The sequence below is a fragment of the Sturnira hondurensis genome, unplaced genomic scaffold (assembly GCF_014824575.4).
Source record: "Sturnira hondurensis isolate 20B ecotype Veracruz unplaced genomic scaffold, ASM1482457v3 Scaffold0020903, whole genome shotgun sequence".
Classification (NCBI taxonomy): Eukaryota; Metazoa; Chordata; class Mammalia; order Chiroptera; family Phyllostomidae; genus Sturnira; species Sturnira hondurensis.
The window spans coordinates 1,989,708-2,011,112 of NW_028093534.1; the positions used below are offsets into that span (position 1 = coordinate 1,989,708).

The window sequence follows — 21,405 nt, forward strand, 5'->3', positions numbered from 1 at the left end:
AGGGGATAAGAGTGGAGAGAGAGCATGGCCTCTCCTGCCTCCCCTCTGACCAGCAGCTGCTGCCTCCTGTTGTCAGGCAAGGCAGGCCCAAATCTGAGCATGGGGCCTCTCATAGTTATTTCCTTTCTAGACAGAACGCCCTGCCTGGACTGACCTTCCTCCTCCTTTGTCGCCAGCTTCGCCCTCAGAAAGGCTCCCCTTCCTCCACAGGTCTCCGCCTACCCCCTGTACTCCCAAGATTCGTGCCAAAGCCACTCACTTGGGATGGCATCGTGGCTTGTTTGGCATCCTTTCTTCCCTCATTTTCTTTCCCATGCCTGAGGACAGCTGGTGAAGTTCGAGCAACTTCCTATATGGGAGGCCAGGAACTGGAGATCAAGGTCCAACCAGATGGGAATTACCACTCACTGCTAGATGCACATAGGTGTATGCACAGCGCTGAGTGACCTGGGACAGGTCACTGTCCCTTCTGGGTCCCTCACCTCCCCCAGCTCTGGAGATACATCTCCCTTACAGGGCCTATGTGTAACAGGTCTCAGCTGTGATCAACAGACCCTGGACTGGAACCTTGGCCCGCCCTCTCCAGGAAGAAGCAGCCTTCTTGCCCAAGGGACTCAGTTTCCACATTGCACAGGGCTGCAGCGCCCCCTGGTGGCCTAACACCCCGGCTCCGGGGCAGCTGTATGAGATAGCAGCTGTAAAAGGCCTCAGAGGACATTTCCAACAAACATTTCCAAACTTCTCAGTTCCAAAGATTTTTTTTTGATAGCTGTTGATTGAGGAAACCCATAACGACTGCATTCTAGATCACATCATTAAAATTCACTGGTATTTTATTCATCCCCCGGCAATCACAGTTACATGTAGTCAATCTGTTCCACACAGATGGATTACGTATAGTTTCTACAGAGCCAGGGCCTGAATCTCCTGTGATCACTTCAAGGCTGCTGCACTTTGGGAACAACACATTCGAACCACTCCTCACGACACAGATGAGGATACAGGCCTGGGAAAAGGAAGAGATTGGTTTGAATGCACAAAGCTAGCGAGGGGGTTGCACCAGAATTTGAATCTAGGTGGATACTTGCCACAGGGACCACCATCAACCCTACAGGGGCCTAAACGGGAGTTGCAGGCTGAGCGCTGGGGGAAGGAGAACAGGACCGTCTCTGAGAGGTGCGGAGAGCTCCCATCCTGTCTTCTTCTCATTCAGATTTGGGTAAATGACACCTAGAGGAGCTGCAAAAGGGACCTAAGGGCAAAAGAACAAACAGGGATGAGTAACCAGCTCTGCTTCAAGCCCTATCCACCACCCCCCAACGCACACACACCATACCCAGATTGTACAGGCTCTAGGCAAGTCATTTAACTTCTCTGAGGCTCGGCCTTCTCCTCCGTAATATGGAGGGAACTAGAAGTCAACATTCCCCTCTCTGTGGGAATGATGCCTTTCTACCCCACAGGACAGTTGGGAGAATCTCAAGAAATGTGTATGGAAGTTCTGGGTAAACTGCAAAGTAATTGGGGAAGGGACCTCTGCATCCATAATCTCATTTTAAATCCTAAAATCAGATCTGTGAAGTAGGTTTCATTACTCTCATTTAACACTGGCGGGAACAGAAGTTGAACACAGTAGGGGAGAGCCCACATTTGACCCCAGATCTGACTCCTCTGAGAACTGGCTCTTGACTTAACTTTTAGGAGGAAGGGAAGTGTTACTTGTTACAATTTACATACACCTCTGGTCTTTTCTTAAAGAATTAGCAACTTTCCTCTCCCTCCTCTCCTACTCTCTCTCTATAGTCCCAGCCACCTTGAACCCAGAGTAGCCATGCATCCACTGAGTAAAATGCAGGCAGGCAGTGGCGCTTGCTTGGAGCAGGGTTAGCCGAGGTGGGCGCAATGAGGAGGGAACACAGGAGTATGCAGGGGAGAGTGGAGGCAATAGGAGGCTAATGGGTCCCAAACCTGTCTGCACCTCAGAATCACCTGGGAAGTTTTTAGAAAGTCCCTGAGTCTTACTCTTCATGAGTGTAAGCTTTGGATTCACATTTTTTGGATGCACATGCGCAGCAGGGCTTGAGGGGTTGACAAGAATGTTACCTTCTTGGATGCAGCCTTTCAATAGCTATTATAGAACAGTGGGGGTCTCCAGTGTGGTTCCCAGATCAGTAGCATCAGCATCACCTGGAAATGTGTTAGACACGCAAATTCTCAAGCCCCACCAAAGACCTACTGAATCAGAAACTTTAAATCAGTGGGGCATGCCAATCTGTGCTTTAATAAGAGCCCTTAGGGTATTCTGGTGCACCCCGATGTTTGAGAACTGCTGGCATTGGGCCGGAACCTCCTGAAGGCCAGGCATGTTGACAGAGATGGGAGGAGGTGGGGATGGATGAGCTGTGGCCTCTTTTTAATGAGGCTGGAGTCTGGTGGAGAGGAGTTCGTCTCTCCGTAACTACACCCCCTCCCTCAAGCAAGGCTCCTCAGAGCCTGGGCAGCTGGGAGAGGCACAGGTGTGTTTCTGAGGGGGACTTTGTTCTGTCAGAGCCTGACTGGTTTCAACACTTTACTCATTGTGAGAGGGTGATTCCTAGGCATGAAGTGGGGAAACCACGGATTTGGGGTGTTTTTGTTTTGGGGGAGGGAGGGAAAAGGATCATCAGAAGAGCGGAAAGGAACAGACAGGCAGACACAAAATAACTACTACTACTTACGGAGGACTTGTCCCATTTCATCTCCCCGACAGCCCTTCACACTGTAATCACCACCCGCATTTAACAGATAGGGGCATGAGGGCACAGAGAAGCCAAGGTGCCCATCACACAGGTCATAAGTGATGGGAGTAGACCTTGAACCAGGGCCCATAGAACTTCAAAGCCTGTGCACTTGACCACTAAGCTTTCTTACTTCTCTTAGAGAAGTAAGATGTACAGGCCGGCCATTTTGCTCAAAAACCTCCAATGGTTCACTAGTGCCCCGAGAATTAAACTTATTTGGGTTCGTATTCAAGGTTTGACACACTATGGCCTCAAAATTCCTTCCAGTCTTCTCCCTTCCCTCTAATCAGGATCCTGCACTTCAGCCGCTCTGGATTTTGTCCTTTCTATTTACTGACTACTTCACTCCCCACTCTCCTCCCCATTGGGAGCCTTCCCATCCTTCAAAGCTAAGCTCAAACGCCTCTTCTTCCAGGTAGACGGTCCAGATTCCAAGGCGGAAGCGGGCTCTCTCTCTCAACCCCCAGAAACTGCGGTTTGTCCCCACACCGCGCCCTTCCAGCTCAGCCTGGAACGCAGAAGTGGTCGAAACGTCTTGGTTGGATTGACCGAGGAGACAGTGGTTCTCGAATGGAGGTAGGGAGTGAGGTCACTGGAGATGGAGACAAACGCGAAGGGCCCGGGAGGCAAAAACCAAGGAGCGAGTGCCGGGGGTAGGGGGTGGGAATGAAGAGAAACCTTGGGCGGCGACCAGACGGACCGCAGCCCGGGTCGCAGTCCGGCATCTCCCCCCGCCCCGCCCCGCCCCGCCCCGCCCGGCCTTCCCCGCTTCCCAGGGACGGACCGCGGACCTGCGGCGACTGCCGGGCGGGCGGCGGGCCCCTGGCGCGGGGGCGGCGGGCGCGGCGCGCTCCGGCGGTCGCCCGCGTCCCCCTATTAGCATAAATCCCATTAGCGGCTGGCGGCGCGAGGCGGTGGCACCCGCGGGCGGGCGGGCGGCAGGAGCCGGGTCGCGGGTGGCCCTCCCCGCGCGCGGGCAGAGGGGCGGCTGGTGACGTGATTACCGTCCCCTCCGACGGCGCGTTCCAGCAGAGAGAAGCCCTTTTACAGCCATTACCTCGCTGGCGCCACAGAACCGCCCGGCGAGCCTGGCTCTCCAGACGCGGGAGATTAAATCACCAGGCCAGGAGCGCGCCTCCGATAAGTGGCGGAACGGAGAATCGAATCTGTGGTTTCTGGCAGCACATCTCGTGCTTTTCCCGTTACAGGTGCAGCCCCAAGAATGCCTCTCCACCGAAAGAACTACACGTTCATACTTTGGAAGGAGGGGGTTAGACACTCCGGTACCCCACCCCCGCCCCAACCCTTACCTTTTCTGTACCCGTTTCTTACCAGGCTGGTGCAGTAGGGAAGGGGGCTGAGTGAAATGGGAGGGGTTCGGTGGCGCTTTGGTTGGAGGGAGATGTAGGGTGAACAGTGTTTCCAACCCCCTACTCGTCACGTGGGACGCAGGGATTGGGAGGTGGGGTGGAGCGCCACCGCCATACCATTGACCTCTCTTCCGCTTACTCTAATGGCTGTTTGTGGCAGAATAAATAAGCAGTAAATAAAAGGCGCACACTCTTCTTTTTTGGAAGTTTATAGTTCAACAAAGAAAAGCAAGAATGTTTACTGAGCATTTACTGTGTGCTCGGAACTTTGCTAAATTCTTTATGTAGATATCTCATTTCTTCCTTTCAACAACTCTGTGAAATAGGTATTATTAGGACTTCCGCTGATAAGCGAGTGAGTAAAGGCACAGATGACTTTTGAAAGGCCATACGACTGGTAACTGGAAGAACCAGGAAGACAACATATGAGGAGGGAGAACAGTTTGCTGGGAGAGCCTATCGCAAAGGCATGGCCGCAGGCCTCAGAGAACTCCCCGCCGAAGGCAGAAAACACTTCAGCTACCTAGGAGGCTGAGTAGAATTCAACCAGGTGAAGAGCTAGCAGGATCCAGACCTGCAAATGCCAGAGGGTCAGGAAGTGCAGCTCCAGGAAGTGGTGCAGCTCCAGGTGCAAGGGTCTGGTTAGGGGATGGCAGTTAAGCATTTTGGTCTTTATTGAAGAGGGAGTTGAAGTCATTAATGGTTTTAAGCAAGAGAAAGTCATGATTAGAATTGCATCTTTAAAAAAGATCACTCAGGGTGTGAATGAAAATGGGAAGTAAACAGCTTTCTTGGTGGTTTGGGACTGCTAAACTGGACAAGGGTAGTGCCACTAGGAAGGAGAAAAGTAAGCACGTTGAAGAAATACTTAGCAGTTGCACTCAGTAATAGAGTGAGAGAGGGAGAAAGCTGAGTCATTTTACAGCCCCTTCTCTCCCTCACCCCCAGGTCCAATCACTTAATAAGTCCATTTAATTCCATGACTGATTATCCCATCGGTCCCCTCCTTTCCATCCCTACTGCCACTGGCCTAATTCAGCTTTCATCCTCTCTCCCTAATGATAAGAAAAAAACTTTCATTTTTTTAATTTAAATTTTATTTTTCAGTTACAATTTACATTCCACATGGTTTTGTAATAGGCTTGTTGGTGGCAAGAATGACATTGAGTGTTAGACCTGTGGGGTCAGACCGGACCTCGGTTCAGCCAACTCAGTACCTGAGTTCTGGCTAAGACAAAAATGTAGAGAGCCAAGACTCAAACACAAGCAAAAGTGTATTCAGAAAGTCACAGAGGTAAAAGAAGTGAGCTGTGGAAGAAATGGGCTCAGGAATCAAGTTATAGCGGCAAAAGAAAGGCCCTTGGAGCTGAGGAGAAGGAGAGAAAGGGGGCAAGGAGAGGGGGTAGGAAAGGGCAGGCTTGCTCCGGAGAGGGAGAGCTCAAGCTGGGTCCTCCATTTTAAGGGCTTCTAAGGGTGAAGATTTTAGGGGAGGTCCCAGGTGAGGGTCTCAGTCGACTATTCATCAGCTGCCAGGTGTGTCCTTTCGTGGTCCAGAAAAGACCAATTGGTTGGCTCCAGGGCAGGGGGTCATTAGTTAGTGCAGCTGGACCTGAGGTCAGAGTAACTGTCTAGTGTCCCTTGTTTGTTTCTGCTGCTTTTCTGGGCCTGGAGCAGAAACACAACCAAGGCCTAGATGTTATCCCTAAGGGTTAACGCTTAAGGGAGTGGCCATGCAAGGGCCCACATGACAGTTGCAAGAGGCCACTCTCCAGTCCCTTGTTCCCCCTCTAAGGGGTCTACCGCATGACTAGCGACATGCCAGGGGAGGGACGATCAGGGCGTCTAAACTGCATGATCAGCGATGTGCTATGGGAGGAAAGGTTACCTTGGGAATGAGGTCCTTGTTTTCCCAGTTTTGCATGTTGCTAGGCACCTGGGACTTTCTGTACTGGTGACTTTCTGTACCTGGCCCAGTGTCCTTGCTCTGCTCACATCTAACTGCCGACCACAGTTTTAGGTGTCTAGTAGGGTGGTTGGACAATCACATAGTTTACAAGGTGCCCCCCCCATATTTCCAGTCCTCACATGGCACTGTACGCGGTTATTGCAATATTATTGGCTGTATTCCCTATGCTGTACTTTACATCCCTGTGACTATTTTGTAACTACCATTTTGTGCTTCTTTTTATTAAATTTTTTAAAAATGTATTGAGTTTATAGAGGGAGAAAGAGAGAGAATGGGAGAAACATTGATTTGTTTTCTGCTTATTTATGCATTCATTGGTTGATTCTTGTATGGGGATTTGACCCACAACCTTGGTATATCAGGATGATGCTCTAACCAACTGAGCCACCCAGCCAGGGCCCAATTTGTGCTTCTTCATCTTTTCACATTTTTTACCCAGTCCTCCAACCCTCCCTCCCCTCTGGCATCCATCAGTCTGTTCTCTGTATCAGTGAGTCTGCTTCTATTTTGTTTGTTCATTTATTTTGTTCTTTAGATTGCACATGTAAGTGAAATCATATGCTATTTGTCTTCCTCTGTCTGACTTATTTCACTTAGCATAATGTTCCCTAGGATCCATTCATGCTGTTGCAAATGGTAAGATTTCATTCTTTTTTTTAATGGCCAAATAATATCCCGTTGTATACATGTACCAAAACTTTTTTTCCAGGTTCATAACTTATTGTACAAATTGAATATCACATGGTGAGTTGACATTAGCTTCTCCAGGCATGGGAATTAACAGATGATGTACAATTTAAAATCCTTTATGTTGCTTTCAAAGCTGGTGTTTTTTAGAGCTTAACTTTCAGTGTGAAACCAACAAAGCAATGTCTCCATATATGCCCAGATTACACTTCATTCTTCCTGTGAGAGTATAATAGTGGAATATTTTTTGATACCAGTAAAATGGAATTGGGCATCAGTTTCTGGAGCTTCCATGATTTCAGTCTTGCAGAAAGCACACATTCTGCCGGCTGTGCCCTTTAGCACACACAGCTCCTCCTCAGCCTGCCGTGCACCACAACTTTTTAATCCATTCAACTGTCGGCGGGCATTTGGGTTACCTCCGTATCTAAGCAAGGGTCTTTCTACCCTTAGGTTTTTCAGTCTCTAGACCATCCTCCATACTGAGCATATGATCTGTGAGAAATGCAGACCTAGTCACAGTCAATCCAAACCCCTTTGTCTTGTCATTGTGCTTATTACAGGGTGAAGTCCAATCCCTTCCTAGTCTGTTTCCAACATATTTTCTAGCTTCTCCTTCCCCTCCTCAGGCCAAAGCTGCCTAAGAGGCATCACACTCACTGAGCCCACAATGTCACCTGCATGTGGAAGTAAATGTTCCTTCACAGCCCTAAACCTTCGGAAATTATTTGCTTGTGTATTTATTAAATATACCCGTGACTCATTCCTGAGAGGTCACATGATCTTCCTGTTGTCAGGAATTTGCCACCCCTTTCTGTCTGGTAAATTTCTATTCACACATTAAGACCCAGCTCAGATATCAAGTAAGTCTCTTCAGGCTTGTCCAACACTCCCACTCCCAAGAGAGGATTAAATGCTTCCTTGTCTGTTTCTAAAGCACTTTACACAATTCTGTCCTAGTCTCACTTCATTGTACTGCTATAGATGTCTTAGAGACAGGCTAATGCAGTCGGCAGGCTGGTGCTCCTGACCTCAGAGGGTTGTCAGAGGTTTAAATGGGATAATATGTTGTATGTATAGTTAATATTTCCTTTTCTTCATCTCTTTCCTAACAATAATAATAACAATCTGTATTACACCTTACAAAGTATAAACTTTGTGTTCTATACAATCTCTTATTTTATCTGGAAATAAACCTGTGAAATAGGGATGGTAATATTATTTCTATTTTAAAGTTGCAGAAAGGGACGTACAGAAGGGGAAAAAGGTGAAAATGCAGACAGTTTGGTGGTCTGCTGCTACACAAAAGTGCTCTATCAGTAATTGTTTAAATGGAATCAAGCTTTCTGCTTTTAAAACCTGTGATCTTTCCCTTAAAGCACACTATTTCTTCTGAGCTATAGCCAGCTATACCTACTGTGGGTAGGTAATCATTATTGACTAATAAATTCAATGAAGTGGGGACAACTAGGATGGGCGGGAAAAAGAGAATAGAAAAGTTCAGGGTACATGTAATAAGGGTAAGCAGAGTTCTGTGATAGCTGGTTGTAATGTAAAATATATTTCTCACCGTTGGTCTTGGGAGAAAATAATGAAAGTCCCATACCAGCACAATGCCAAGTTCTAAATGAACGTTTACTAAATGGTATTATAGGACTTTCAATTTGTATTTACTTTTGTTTACCCAAGCTGTTTCCTCCATTCATAGCTACTGGAAAGCAGAGATCATATCATCTTTATTATTCTGATTTCTAGTAGAGTGCTCATTATAAATTTGGTGCCCTTAATAAATGCTGTGTCAGCCCTGGCTGGTGTAGCTCAGTGGACTGAGCACGGGCATGTGAACCAGACGATCGAGGTTCGATTCCCAGTCAGGGCACATGCCTGAGTTGCAGGCCAGTTCCCAGTGAGGGACACGTGAGAGGCAACCATACATTGATATTTCTCTCCCTCTCTTTCCCTTCCCCTCTAAAAATAAATGAATAAAATCTTTAGAAAAAAATAATAAATGCCGTGTCAAATTAAAACCTGGATGAATGCATCAATGAATGAAGACTGAATATAGCTCAGTAGGTATGGTTTCTAAATACTACTTTATCTCCTTCCAGATTTCTCTCTATTCGACAGCGAGACCTGATACTAAATTGATACTTTCTAAGAGCCCTCTGTCTCTGTCTGGGAGAAACAGTGAGACTAAGAAAATTTGTTCTCAAGAACTATCACTTGCCCTTAGTCAACATGGTGACTAAGTCTGGAAAGGGTTCGTGGCGGGGGAAGAAAACCAAACTGTTGACCTTAGTAAAAATGGCCGCCGTTGGCTTCGCTGTTGAGAATGCGCATGCTTTGTTTTGTCCCAGCCCCTCCTCCTCGGGCCTGATGATGCAGGGCAGAGGGACAGCGCGGGAGGAATAAATTTCTCTGTGATTGGTTGGTGCCGGATTTCAAACTAGAGCTGGCGGCCCAGTGCTGCTCTGCCGTTGGCGGCGCGAAGGGAAGCGGAAGGCTACCAGGTGGGGTTCGGCGGCCCCGAATAAGTGGGCCCTGGGGGTTGCGAGAAGACGTTCCTTTCGCGCTGTATTTGTGGGAGAGCGTTGGAAGCGGTGAGCCGTGGCCGTCGCTGGTGTCGCGGAGAAAGCGGCCCCTTCACTGGGACTTCGGCCGGGTCCGGAGCCGGAGCGGTCTGAATGGGTGGTGTCGAGGGTTGGGGGTTTCTTCCTTGGCGCCGTGTTTTGTAGAAAGTCAAGACAAGACGTCTTTTTGAGGTGGTGGCTCGAACAGGGCGGGGGCCACCCCAAACAACCTAGGTAAGGGCCACCCCCATCCTTTTCGGAAGAACAGGGATTTTTCTCAGGAAAGACCCTGGTGTTTGAGAGGCCGCAGCAGCTGAAAGTGGAGTTCCTCTTCCCTGTGTGCGGTGTGTGCCTAGCTGGGCTGACAGAGGCAATGACATCTTGCCGTTCCCATCCTACTTCTTATCCTAGGTAACAACGAGGCCTTACTTTTACACTTTCACGTGATTTCATTCGTAGGCGGTACGTGGGGTGGGTGGGAAGATAAGTCTTTTTTTTTTTTTGAAGAATTGTCATCATTCTCTGTAATGAGAAGGCGCCTTTCCTATAGCTTAATCATTGAACAAGTATTTATTAAGTGCAAAATGTTAAGTACAAGACAGTCGTCTTTGGTTTTAAAGGAGCTTGTAATTTGGGGGGTGATAGAACTTAAACAGATGACTACGGTGAATCTAATAGGCCTATACACTGTTAAGAGCACTGTACCTTAGTACAGACCTTTTAGAAAATATTTTGGCAATACTTATCAAGGGCTATAAGAGGTTTTTAGTTTTTATACCCTGAAAGAGTAATCCCAGCCTTGGATATATAAGGAACACTGTCACCTGAAGAAAAACAATGTCTACAGTGATGTTCAGTTCATTCAGTGAATATTTATGTATTAATTATTTGCTGAGTGTCCAGCACTGTTCTGGGCACTGAACAGAACTCACAAAAATCTTTGCCTTCTTGGAACTTAAACTATTGGGGAGACAGACAATAAACAAAATAAATAAGCTAATATGTAAGTATGTCAGATGGAGTAAGTGCTTTGGAGCAAAATAAAGCAGAGAGGGGTTGGGGGCTTGGGGAAGCCTGCAGTTCATTTGAAATAGGGTTGCTAGGAAAGACCTCACTGAGAAATGAGGTCTAAAGGAGGTGTGTGAGTAACCATGCAAAAGGTTCTAGGCAGATGTAACTGAAAAACTGGAAATTCCCTAAATGTCCACAGAAGAGGTTAAACAACTTCATCAACTTTTTGGAACTTAATGGAAACATGATAGGGGGGAAAAAAGCAGAATACAGTCTTTGATTGTAATTCTCTGAAATAAATGAGTGCATAATGGGCAAAGTTTAGGTAAGCAGGTGTGTATAGTTATTTAGGGTGGTGAGGTATTAGTTGCACTATTAAAATTTAATTTTTGAATATAGAAAATTAATAATATGAGGCAATGTTTTGTATTTGCTAAGTAAATGTTGTAGATAAAGAAGAGATCATTTTTTTTGGAAAAGATTTGATTTATTTTTAGAGGGAAGGGGAGGGAGAGAGGGAGAGAAACATAGATGAGAGAAAAACCTCAGTTGGCTGCCTGGCAGACCTGACCTCCAACTGATGGAAACCCAGGTGTGTGCTCTGACTGGGAGTGAGAACCAGCAGTGACCTTTCACTCTGCGGAATGGTGCCCCACCAAATGAGCCACACCCGTCCGGGCTAGAAGAGATCATTTTGGACTGAAATGGTTAGGGAATGCTTCAATGAATTGGTAAGACATATACTAGATGTTGAAGAATAGAAGACTTCATAAAGGGAATTCACAGATGAAAAAGAAGAACCTGGTATACTGAACTCGTAATAATTTTCTGAAAAAAAAAATAATTCAGCTTGTCCCTTTCTTGTAGTCTTCATTCATGTTGGCTTGAGGACGGTCTATTTAACCTTTCTGCAATTGATTTGCTCATAAGAACATTGTTTTCAAGATATTCCTTCTGCCTGCCAGTTGTATAGAGGCTTTTGATATGGTGAAGCAGAAGCTGGACATTTGGGGAAGACAGTTGTTCTGAAATGCTTTCATATAAAAGAATGCTGTTTTCCTTGGCAGCAGAGAACCTATATTGTTGATTTCTTGGGAATCTCCAGATTTAGTAATGTTTATGAGAATGTTTTTCATTAAAGCTCTTCCTGAAAAATCCAGGCAGTCTTCCATTGCTGTGTCTTACAATATTTAACACCCTTGGTGCATCTAAAAAACATGATGTATAAGTCTCTTAATAATGTTGTTTGTAGGGGAGGAAGAAGAGGTTAGAGACTTCCCCCAGGATACTCTGCAGTTAAGATATAGTAGTCTGTTATTCTGAAGGACAGACATGTCTGTCCCTTGGCTGGATGATTGAAATTAAATTGGGGACTAAAAGCAATCACATCAAGCTGAAACCCTTTCTCAGTGATGCAGAATTGCTCCCTTAGGGATACTCACATATTGGGAATCTGTAACATAGTGACTTCTCCACCTCTGGGGCTTCTCATCAATAACAGCTGAGATTTTCTAGCACCTTTTTGTTTAAAGTGCTCTGCAAACTGATTTCCCGGTTCCACACACGGATCATTCCAGCTTCCCTGAAAGGCAGCTGTCTCTGTGGTGAAAAGCGACAGCTGTTTTACAGATGCAAAGCAATGTACTATAATATGACTTTGTTTTTGTTTCCTTTCACGTTAGTGTATCTCCTGGCTATGGAGCTAAATAATAAAGAAGTATTCATGAGGGTGAAAATGTGACCCAGCAGGAAAATTAAAACCGTTTTCAATTGACATTGAATAGCATGAGTAATTTTTAACTTTTTGAGTTACATTTGGCTGTGATATCACAGAACTGATGAGGAAAGATATTTTTGTCTTCTATAACATTTTTTAATTCCTGAGAGTCACTTCTGTAGAACATTAGTAAAAATGGATGATAGTCCCCTAGCATCTAAAGAAAAGAGATTAGCCCTGGCTGGTATAGCTCAGTGAATGGAGCACAGGCCTGTGAACCAGAGGATCGCGGTTCGATTCCCAGTCGGGGCACATGCCTGGGTTGCAGGTCGGTTCCCTGCAGGCCAACTCCCAGCAGGGGACGTATGAAAGGCAACCATACATTGATGTTTCTCTTCCTCTCTCCTCCCCCTCTAAAGATAAATAAATTTTAAAAAATCTTTAAAAAAATTCTCTGAAAAAGAAAGAAAGAAAAGAGATTATACTTTACTAGTGCCATTTTTGATCAACCCAAGTAAAACTATAATAGAAGAAAAACTAACTTTTTACGAGCCTCATGTTGAACAGCTTGTTTTCTTTTAAGTATATTTTATTGATTATGCTGTTACAGTTGTCCCATTCTTTTTTCTCTTCTTTATCCCCCTCTGCCGGGTACCCCCATTCCCTCCAGCTTCCATCTCCCCTACCCCCACCTTAGTTCATGTCTGTGGGTCATATATATAAGTTCTTTAGCTTCTCCATTTTCTATACTATTCTTAACATCTCCCTGTCTCTTTCGTACCTATCAATTATGTCTTATTCCCTGTACCTTTCCCCCCATTCTCCCCCTTCCCTTCTGATAACCCTCCATGTGGTCTCCATTCTATGATTCTGTTCCTGTTCTAGTTGCTTAGTTTTTTTTTTAAGGTTCAGTTGTTGATAGTTGTGAGTTTGTTGTCATTTTACTGTTCATAGTTTTGATTTTCTCCTTTTTTTTAGATAAGTTCCTTTAACGTTTTATATAATGGCTTGGTGGTGATGAACTTCTTTAAGTTGACCTTTTCTGGGAAGCACTTTATCCTTCCATTCTAAATGATAGCTTTGCTGGAAAGAGTAATCTTGGATGTAGTTCCTTGCCTTTCCTGACTTGGAATACTTCTTTCCAGCCCCTCCTTGCCTGCAAGGTTTCTTTTGAGAAATCAGTTGATAGTCTTATGGGAACTCCTTTGTAGGTAATCTCTTCTCTTGTTGCTTTTAAGATTCTCTCCTTATCTTTAATCTCTACCAATTATGATATGTCTTGGTGTGTTCCTCTTTGGGTCCAACCTCTTTGGAACTCTCTGAGCTTCCTGGATTTGTATGTCTATTTCCCGGGCCAGATTGGGGAAGTTCTCTTTCATTATTTTTCAGATAAGTTTTCAATTTCTTGGTCTTCCTCTTCTCCTTCTGGCACCCCTATGATTTGGATGTTGGAATGTTTAAAGTTGTCCCAGAAGTTCCTAAGCCTCTCCTCATTTTTTTAAATTCTTGTTTCTTCATTCTGTTCTGGTTGAATGTTTATTTCTTCCTTTTGTTCCAAATCATTGATTTGAGTCTCAGTGTCCTTCCCTTCCCTGTTGGTTCCCTGTATATTTTGCTTTATTTTATTTTGTATAGCCTTCACTTCTTTCTTAATTTTGTATCCATACTTAATAATTTCTGTGAGCATCCTGATTACCAGTGTTTTGAACTTTGCGTCTGATAGGTTATCCATCTCCTGGTCACTTAGTTATTTTTCTGGAGTTTTGATCTATTCTTTAATTTGGGCCGTATTTTTTTGTCTTGGCATACCTGTTATGTTGTAAGGGGTGAACCCTTAAGTATTAACCAGGGCGTTGCCACCCATTTCATTGCCTTGTGGCACTGTATGTAGGGGGTGGTCCAGAGAGGGAACGATGCTGTTTGCTCAGCTCTTGCCCTGCTTTCCATAGACTGGCAGTTCTCCCACCACCACCACCTTCATAGGTTTTTATAGCCAGAGGTTCTGAGGCTTTATTTTCCCCATGCTGGAACTCAGGGTTATGTGGTCTGTCTTGCTCCCCAGTTGCTCCTCCCCATTATCCGCATGTGAATGTGGGACTGCCCAGTCTGCCAGCTGATGCCTTGCTGCGTTTCTTGTCCGAATGTCCTCTCTGCCCTAGCTGTCTATCTCTGCCCCTCCTACCGGTCCAGATGAATGTTTCTTCTTTAATCCTTGGTTGTTGGACTTCCATACAGTTTGATTTTCTGGCAGTTCTGGTTTTTGTTTTTAAATTGGTTGTTTCCTTCGTTTGGTTGTGCCAGGAGGCGAAGTGTATCTACCTACACTTGCATCTTGGCCAGAACTCTAGACCAGCTTATTTAAGAGCCTCGACCTGGTCAAATTTTGATATTCTCCCCATCTTCTTGGTCTGGGTTCCAGCTGTGATTTGGTAATCATTATTCTATAGTATAATAACAACTGTCAGACCAAATAAAAAACAAGTATTTCATGCTTACTATAATAATATCCTATAATCTTATGATGAGGTTCAATTTATACATTATAAAACTTAACTACATTAATTGATGTTATTCTGTGAGATAAATAGGACACATATTATTATTCCTATTTATATTTAGATGAGTCTCAGAAATTAGTGACTTACCCAAAGTTGTGCTACTGGTAAATAGAAGAACTAAAACTTTATGCTAGGGCTTCTGTCCCAATCCACCCCCCCCCCACCTTTTTTTTTTTTTTTTGACGTTTTAAAGAAATCTATATTACACATTGATGTTCAGGTAGAATGGAAGTTCTTTTGACAATAGAGTTGTGTGTATGTGTGTTTACTGACTTCCTTTTATCTAGTATTTATTTTTAAATACTGAGTGTTTGTATTTGTAGTGCCCTAGTGCCAAATGTAAGGCTTCTCTTCTTGGATTTAGAGTTTCCCCAGGACAGAGGAACAGGCAAACAGGCAAAGCTAGAGTGGAAGGTGGGTGTGTCTGAGTGCCCGCTGAGCACAGCAGTAGGGGAGGTCCGGTGAAGTAAGTGATGAGGACCTGCAGGTGGTGAGGGGGTGGTAATAATACACACGAGAGGAAGAATTCACAAGATTATACTTATAAGAAAGGGACTAACTTAAGATGATAAGGAATCAAAATTGGGAGTTGGTAGTGTAGGTTAGTGAATAAGGGTAATTGATAATAAAGTCATGTCGCTTCATGACAGGGATGTATTCTGAGAAATGTGGAAATGTGTGTTATGTGATTTTGCCTTGTGTGAACATCATAGAGTGCACTTATACAAATCTAGGTGGTACAGCCCACTTACTACACACCTAGGCTATATGGTGTGGCCCATTGCTCTTGGGCTACAAGCTTGTGCAGCATAGTACTATACTGAATTCTGTAGGCAGTTGTAACACAGTATTAAGTATTTGTATATCTAAACATTGGAAAGGCACCATAAAAATATGTATAAAAGATCAAAATGGTGTACCCATATAGGACACTTACCACGAATGGAGCTTGAAGGACTGGAAGTTTTCTTTGGGTGAGTCAGAGTGGTAGGTGAGTGAATGTGAAGGTCTAGGACATTACCATACACTGCTATAAATTTTATAAACAGTGAACACTTAGGCTACACTAAATTTATAAATGTTTTTCTTCAATAATAGCCTTAGCTTATTGTAACTTTTTTACTTTACTCTGTGTGTATGAGGGGAAAGGATAGAATACTGTCTCAAAGTCAAGTTCAGCATGTGGGGCATCCCAAGCAAATTGAGAGCTCCAGGACTGGCATTAGGAGAGAGGCCAGGGTTGATAAGATAAACTGGTGAGTTGTCTGTAGAGGTGTAATGATTAAAGTGCGGTGGCTTGATAATGCTCTTTGAGAGGTTGGAGGATAGAACTGCAGGAATGTCTGGTGTTGAGAGAGAATAGAGAAAAACCCATAATCAAACTATTTGTAAAACTGTAATCTGGAGACTACTATGGTCTGACAGAGTTGGTGTTACCTCTTTGCTGTTTTACAGTACAGCACTGGAAGTTCACTTAAACTCTATTTCCTAGGCACTAGGCATCATATCAGGAAAACAGTATAGATCCAGGTAGTTGTGTGAGATAACTTATGAGATAAGTTACTATGATGAGGAGATGTCCCCAGGTACATTCTCTGTGTCTTTAGACTTTTCAGGAATCAGGTGGTGTTTTCAAGAGAGTACCTGTCCCCAATCCTCACTCTAGAGAGTAGTATGCACAGAAAAATAGGAAGGAAGAATAATGGACTGGAGGAACTTGAGAAAATGTGAGGATTTCTTTTGAAGGGGCAAAGAATCAGGTTGTTCATTGTCACTTAAGACATAAAAACTGCCCTGGCTGGTGTAGCTCAGTGGATTGAGCATGGGCCTGTGAACCAAAGGGTCAAGGTTCGATTCCCAGTCAGGGCACATGGGAATTGGGTTGCAGGCCAGTTCCCAGCAGGGGACGCATGAGAGGCAACCATACATTGACATTTCTCTCCCTCTCTCCTTCCCTTCCCCTCTAAAGGTAAATGAACAAAATCTTTTAAAAAAAGACCTAAAAACTTTCTTTCTTTTTTTAAAAGATTTTATTTATTTTTAGAAAGAGGGGAAGGAAGGGAAAAAGAGAGGTAGATAAACAGCAATGTGTGATTGCCTCTCCCATAACCCCTACTGGGGACCTGGCTTGCAACCCATGCTTGTGCCCTGACTGGGAATCGAACCAGCGACCCTTTGGTTCACAGGCTGGTACTCAGTACTCTGAATCAGAGCAGCCAGGGCTAAGACAAAAACTTTCTGAAAAAAATTTATTTATTTATTTATTTATTTATTTACTTACTTACTTAAAGATTTTGTTTAGCCCTGGCTGGTGTAGCTCAGTGGATTGAGCGTGGGCCTGTGAAGCAAAGGGTCACTGGTTTGATTCCCAATCAGGGCACATGCCTGGGTTGCAGGTTAGGTCCCCAGTAGGGGGCGTGTGAGAGGCAACCACACATTGATGTTTCTCTCTCACTCTTTCTCCTTCCCTTTCCCCTCTAAAAATAAATAAATAAAACATTTTTAAAAGATTTTGTTTATTTTAGAGAGATGGGAAAGGAAGGGAGAAAGGGAGTGAAACATCAATGTATGGTTGCCTCTAGCACATTCCATACTGGGGATATGGCCTGCAACCCAGGCATGTGCCCTGACTGGGAATCGAACCAGCGACCCTTTGGTTTGCAGGTGAGTGCTCAATCCACTGAGCCACACCAACCAACCACGGCTGAAAATTTTTTTTAAACAACCAGTTTTTAGTATCCTAGCTACACTGTGAAATTTGACTTTTTTTGCACTCTTGGACAGATGGAAGTTTTCCTAGGTATTGAGCTTACTGTCTACATAGCTCAGAATATACAAATGGATGCTGAGATGATAGAAATCAATACTCCATATTAAAAGTGATCAGTGTCTTCCTTTTTACTGGGAGTCGAAGGAAATCATTTGAATAGGCTACTGAATTGCCTGCTCCCACTTCTATTCTGTAGCATTTGAGTATATTTGCCTGTTTTGTCACATTGTTGAATCCAGGACTTCTCCGTGACTTCCATCTCTCTTCCTGCCAGTTTTAATGCTATTACTTTAGTTTTGTTCTTAGTTTAGAGAAAGATCTTTGCAATAAATTTGTTGGTCTGGTTGTTTAGCAGCTTGCTATGATAATGTAGCTTGGAACAGATACATTGCCATTAGAACATCTTGATTTCCGGCCCTGCTTCGGGTATATATTGCATCCAAGCTTGGAATTGAAAGCTTTTTTGCTATTAGAGCAATCATATACAAGTGAAAATGAATAATTCTGTAGCATTTAATAGAAAAATATCCTTATGTTTCTATATTCTTTCCTTTGTGGATTTTTCCCCTCTCCTGCCCTCATAGCATATGGTGCAATTTTATAAACAGTGTAAAATCACTAAACCTTCATAAAAGATTTCTTCAGATTTTATTTAGAGCATAAAATAAGGACCTGGACTAAAATGTTGAAAGGGTGATTAGGCAAAACAGAAGAATCTTTTAATGGTATTTCTGAGGACATTCAGTTTTTAAATGAAATTTGATTTTTTATTTTATTTCCTTGATAGTTTTCATAATAGCCAGTTGTTATCTTTCTTTCTTGACTGTTAAATGAAGATCTTGTTTTCTCAGAGTGTTCCCAGGTAGTCTATTCAGAGCAGAACTGCTAGTAAGGACACCATTTTTAATGTAACATCAGCAGGTCTTTGGGGGGAAATATGAAGCCTGAAATTCACTATATAGAACATACTAGCAAATGATTTTTCCTTTGCCCTTCTAACTGTGAAGGTGGTGTATTGTCTTCTTGATGCCAGAATGTGGTACAACATAAGCCTTTGCCTATACTTAGTGTAAATTTATTAGACATAGTCCCTGCACACAGTCCAGCAGAGAGCCCTGCATTACAGAAATAATTCTTGTGCTGCTGAGCTGGCGATTTCCCCACTTAATCACTTGTGTGATGTCATCTGTGCTGTTGGTAGGAAATGTGCTGACCATGTCCTGCATTTTAAAAGGCAGATGCAACAGGGGTACTAGCTAAAAAGAAATTAAAAATAAACCTTAAGGTCATCAAAGTCCATCAGGATTAAAGTGGCAGAAGTGTTATTAATCAACAGGCTTGACTGAAAACCACGTTTTGTATTTGGTCACCTAGTAATCAACTAACGTGCTTGCCCCTAACTGCTTCCCTCTCAGCTCCATAGTGATTGCAGAGGGGGGTGGGTAGCAGTAGGTAGGAAGGGGGTATTCATTATATTTGGAGGTCTGAAATGTTTTTCTGATTTTCAAATAAGCGTTAAACTTTCCAACTTTGTTTTTGTAATAAGGATTACACAAAACATCAGTTGTTGGCTTGTCATTCTTATGATGGTAGGGTACAAATGGAAGAATCCAGATGTTAGTCACTGATGACTGTATTGGATTGCTACTGAAGCTTTTGTCTGGGGAGAAGCCATGACCCCTAACGTATATTTGATTTCTTGGCAGGAAGATGGATACCACGATGCTGAATTTGCGGAATCTGTTTGAGCAGCTTGTACGCCGGGTAGAGATTCTCAGTGAAGGAAATGAGCTCCGTAAGTCATTCTGAGCTTCCCTGTGTGAAGAGAGAAAACAGACTTTAGAAAACAAAGCTGAAGTGTGTTCCAGCTTGAAATTCGTTTTTGATTTGGGTTACCTAAAAAGAAAGTGTTGGTCACTTAATCATGGTCAAAGCTTAATAGACACTCATTTTAAGTGGTTACTTTTTTGTGTAGTTCTTAAATGGATTTTGTTCAGACTTTTTATTGTCTTTTTATTGATTCTCATTTCCACTAACAGTTGCCAATTGCATTTTTGTACCATGAACTGGGCAGAATCTGCTGAATTTTTAAGGATGTCACTTTTTTTCTTTAGAGAGTAGTTGTCTACAGTTTTTATCCTGGCCTTTCCCTGTGTTCTGTAGAACATTTTCATTTGAAGAGGAGAAAAACGTTACAACTTCTTTCTGAAGGAGGGACTATTCATCTGCTTTTACCCACTTAATATATTTGATGCTTAGTAATAAAGGACTGAGATGGATTGGAGACCGAGGGAAAAAAAGAAGGTGGCGCTAAAACAGTCACCTGTGAAGAAGATAAGTGAGAAAGGAAAGTGGGTGGGGCCAGCAGCAGGACTTAGGTGATCTACAGGAATTACTCTGTACCAGTTTCTGTTTGGTCTTACCATCCTCTCCTACATCAGATTTTTATTAATACCTGATTTAGCAAGTGTTGCTCTTAAGTCAGCCTCATTTATATAAAAGTAATGTACAAATTGTCTTGAACTTAAAAAAAAATCCCTACAGTATTTAGTATGGCATCTTGCTTATGCCATTCAGTATTTCCTTTAATTTGATTGATGTTTTTAATAGCTCTTATCCACTTACAGGCCTTTCAAAACAATATTCTATTTTCTCTCTCTAATAGCTGTTGCATGACCCTGTCATCCGGTACCAGCTCAGTAACCTTGATGGCATACTAATTAGGCTTCTCTTTGAGATCACATCATCCTAGAAGATGGATTACTTTGGAGTCTTGTGGGGAAGAGTACTGAATAAGAGATCTTAAAATTCAAGTTCATTTAGCAAATATTTAATGAGAATCTATCACAGCCTCTAGCACATGCTGAGTTGAGGGAAAGGGATGACTGAATAGCTTCATGGAGAAACGTAGGGTTTCAGTTGAGTCTTAGATGTAGGGTAGGGTCCCACCATACAGAGATGAAAGAGATCATTTAGAGTTGGGAACAGCCTGAGTGAAAGCAAGATGGTGTGGGGTTTGAGGGGAATAGGATAAAAGGGGGAGTGACATCATCAGAGCTGTGCTTTTGGAAGCTTCCTCCAGCAGAGGTGGAGGCTGTATCAGAGGTGGAGGCAGGAGACAACTGATTAGGACATGGCTGGCTCAGGAAAGACATAATAGGAGTCTTACCTACCTGGGATAGTGGTTGTGAAGGTGAAAATAAAGGGGAATGGGTGGAAGAGACTGTGAGAATATCCCTAGGAGGCAGCAGGTGATAGGGTGTGGGGGCAGATAGAGGAAAGGGGAATCTGAGGTCTGAAGTCTCAATAGCTAGTGCTGACTTTTGATGGTTGTTTCTGGGTGTGTTTATCTGTGAAATAGGCATTTAAATGTTTTTGTCTTCTTTGTGGGAGTGCTGTGAGGATAACGTGAGATAACTAGTTGTGAAAGTACTTTGGAAGTAATTATGCAAAAACATATAAGATATTTATTTTTATAGATACTCATAAGTAAATTTATATCTTCCCATTGATTTCTGTTATAAAATAGGTATGTTTTGTCTCTCTCTTAAATCCCTAACTTGGAATGTTGGCTTTTTTTTCTCTTTTAAATATTTTGTCTATGCTATCATAGTTGTTATCATTTTTCTGTGCTTTGCCCCCCATCTGCCTAGCCCACCCCCCATTCCTACAGTCAATCCCCGCACCATTGTCCATGTCTGTGGGTCATGTGTACATGTACTTTGACTAATCCCTTTCCCTTCTTTCAACTAGTCCCCACCTCCTCCTCTCTCCCCTTATAGCTGTTAGTTAGTCTAGTCCAAATTTCTGTGCCTCTGATTCTATTTTGGCCATTAGTTTATTTTGTTCTTTAGATTCCACCTATAAGTGAGATCATATGGTATTTGTCTTTCATTGACTAGCTTATTTCACTTAGCATAATAGTCTCCAGTTCTGTCCATAAAGTTGCATAAGTAAGAATTCCTTCTTTTTTTTT

General features: G+C 43.4%; 1 protein-coding gene, 1 long non-coding RNA gene and 1 pseudogene across 7 annotated transcripts in view; 1 reads left to right on the forward strand and 2 right to left on the reverse strand.

The window, feature by feature from the left end:
* Window positions 1-803: 803 nt before the first annotated feature.
* LOC118976405 (uncharacterized) lies at window positions 804-4,973 on the reverse strand. 3 transcript variants are annotated; one of them, XR_005064267.1, is made up of 3 exons: window positions 4,091-4,973; window positions 2,104-2,187; window positions 804-1,252 (listed from the first exon to the last, which is right to left on the reverse strand). It is a non-coding gene; the product is annotated as an uncharacterized LOC118976405 (long non-coding RNA). The 3 variants fall into 3 exon arrangements; XR_005064265.1 differs by having other exon boundaries at window positions 4,113-4,945; XR_005064266.1 differs by lacking the exon at window positions 4,091-4,973 and adding an exon at window positions 3,838-3,913.
* The window catches only part of RACGAP1 (Rac GTPase activating protein 1), a 46,376-nt gene continuing 28,890 nt past the window's right edge, over window positions 3,920-21,405 (forward strand). Inside the window, exons 1-2 of one of the 4 annotated variants that reach the window (XM_037030874.1) lie at window positions 3,920-3,988; window positions 19,136-19,224. In XM_037030874.1, the coding sequence (XP_036886769.1) occupies window positions 19,140-19,224 (85 nt within the window). In that variant the 5' untranslated portion in view covers window positions 3,920-3,988; window positions 19,136-19,139. Of the gene's footprint in view, window positions 3,989-9,193; window positions 9,314-9,336; window positions 9,608-19,135; window positions 19,225-21,405 lie in introns of those variants that run through there. The other 3 variants (XM_037030872.1, XM_037030875.1, XM_037030873.1) reach the window with 3 other exon arrangements.
* Window positions 6,830-7,136, reverse strand: LOC118976403 (ATP synthase membrane subunit DAPIT, mitochondrial-like; annotated as a pseudogene).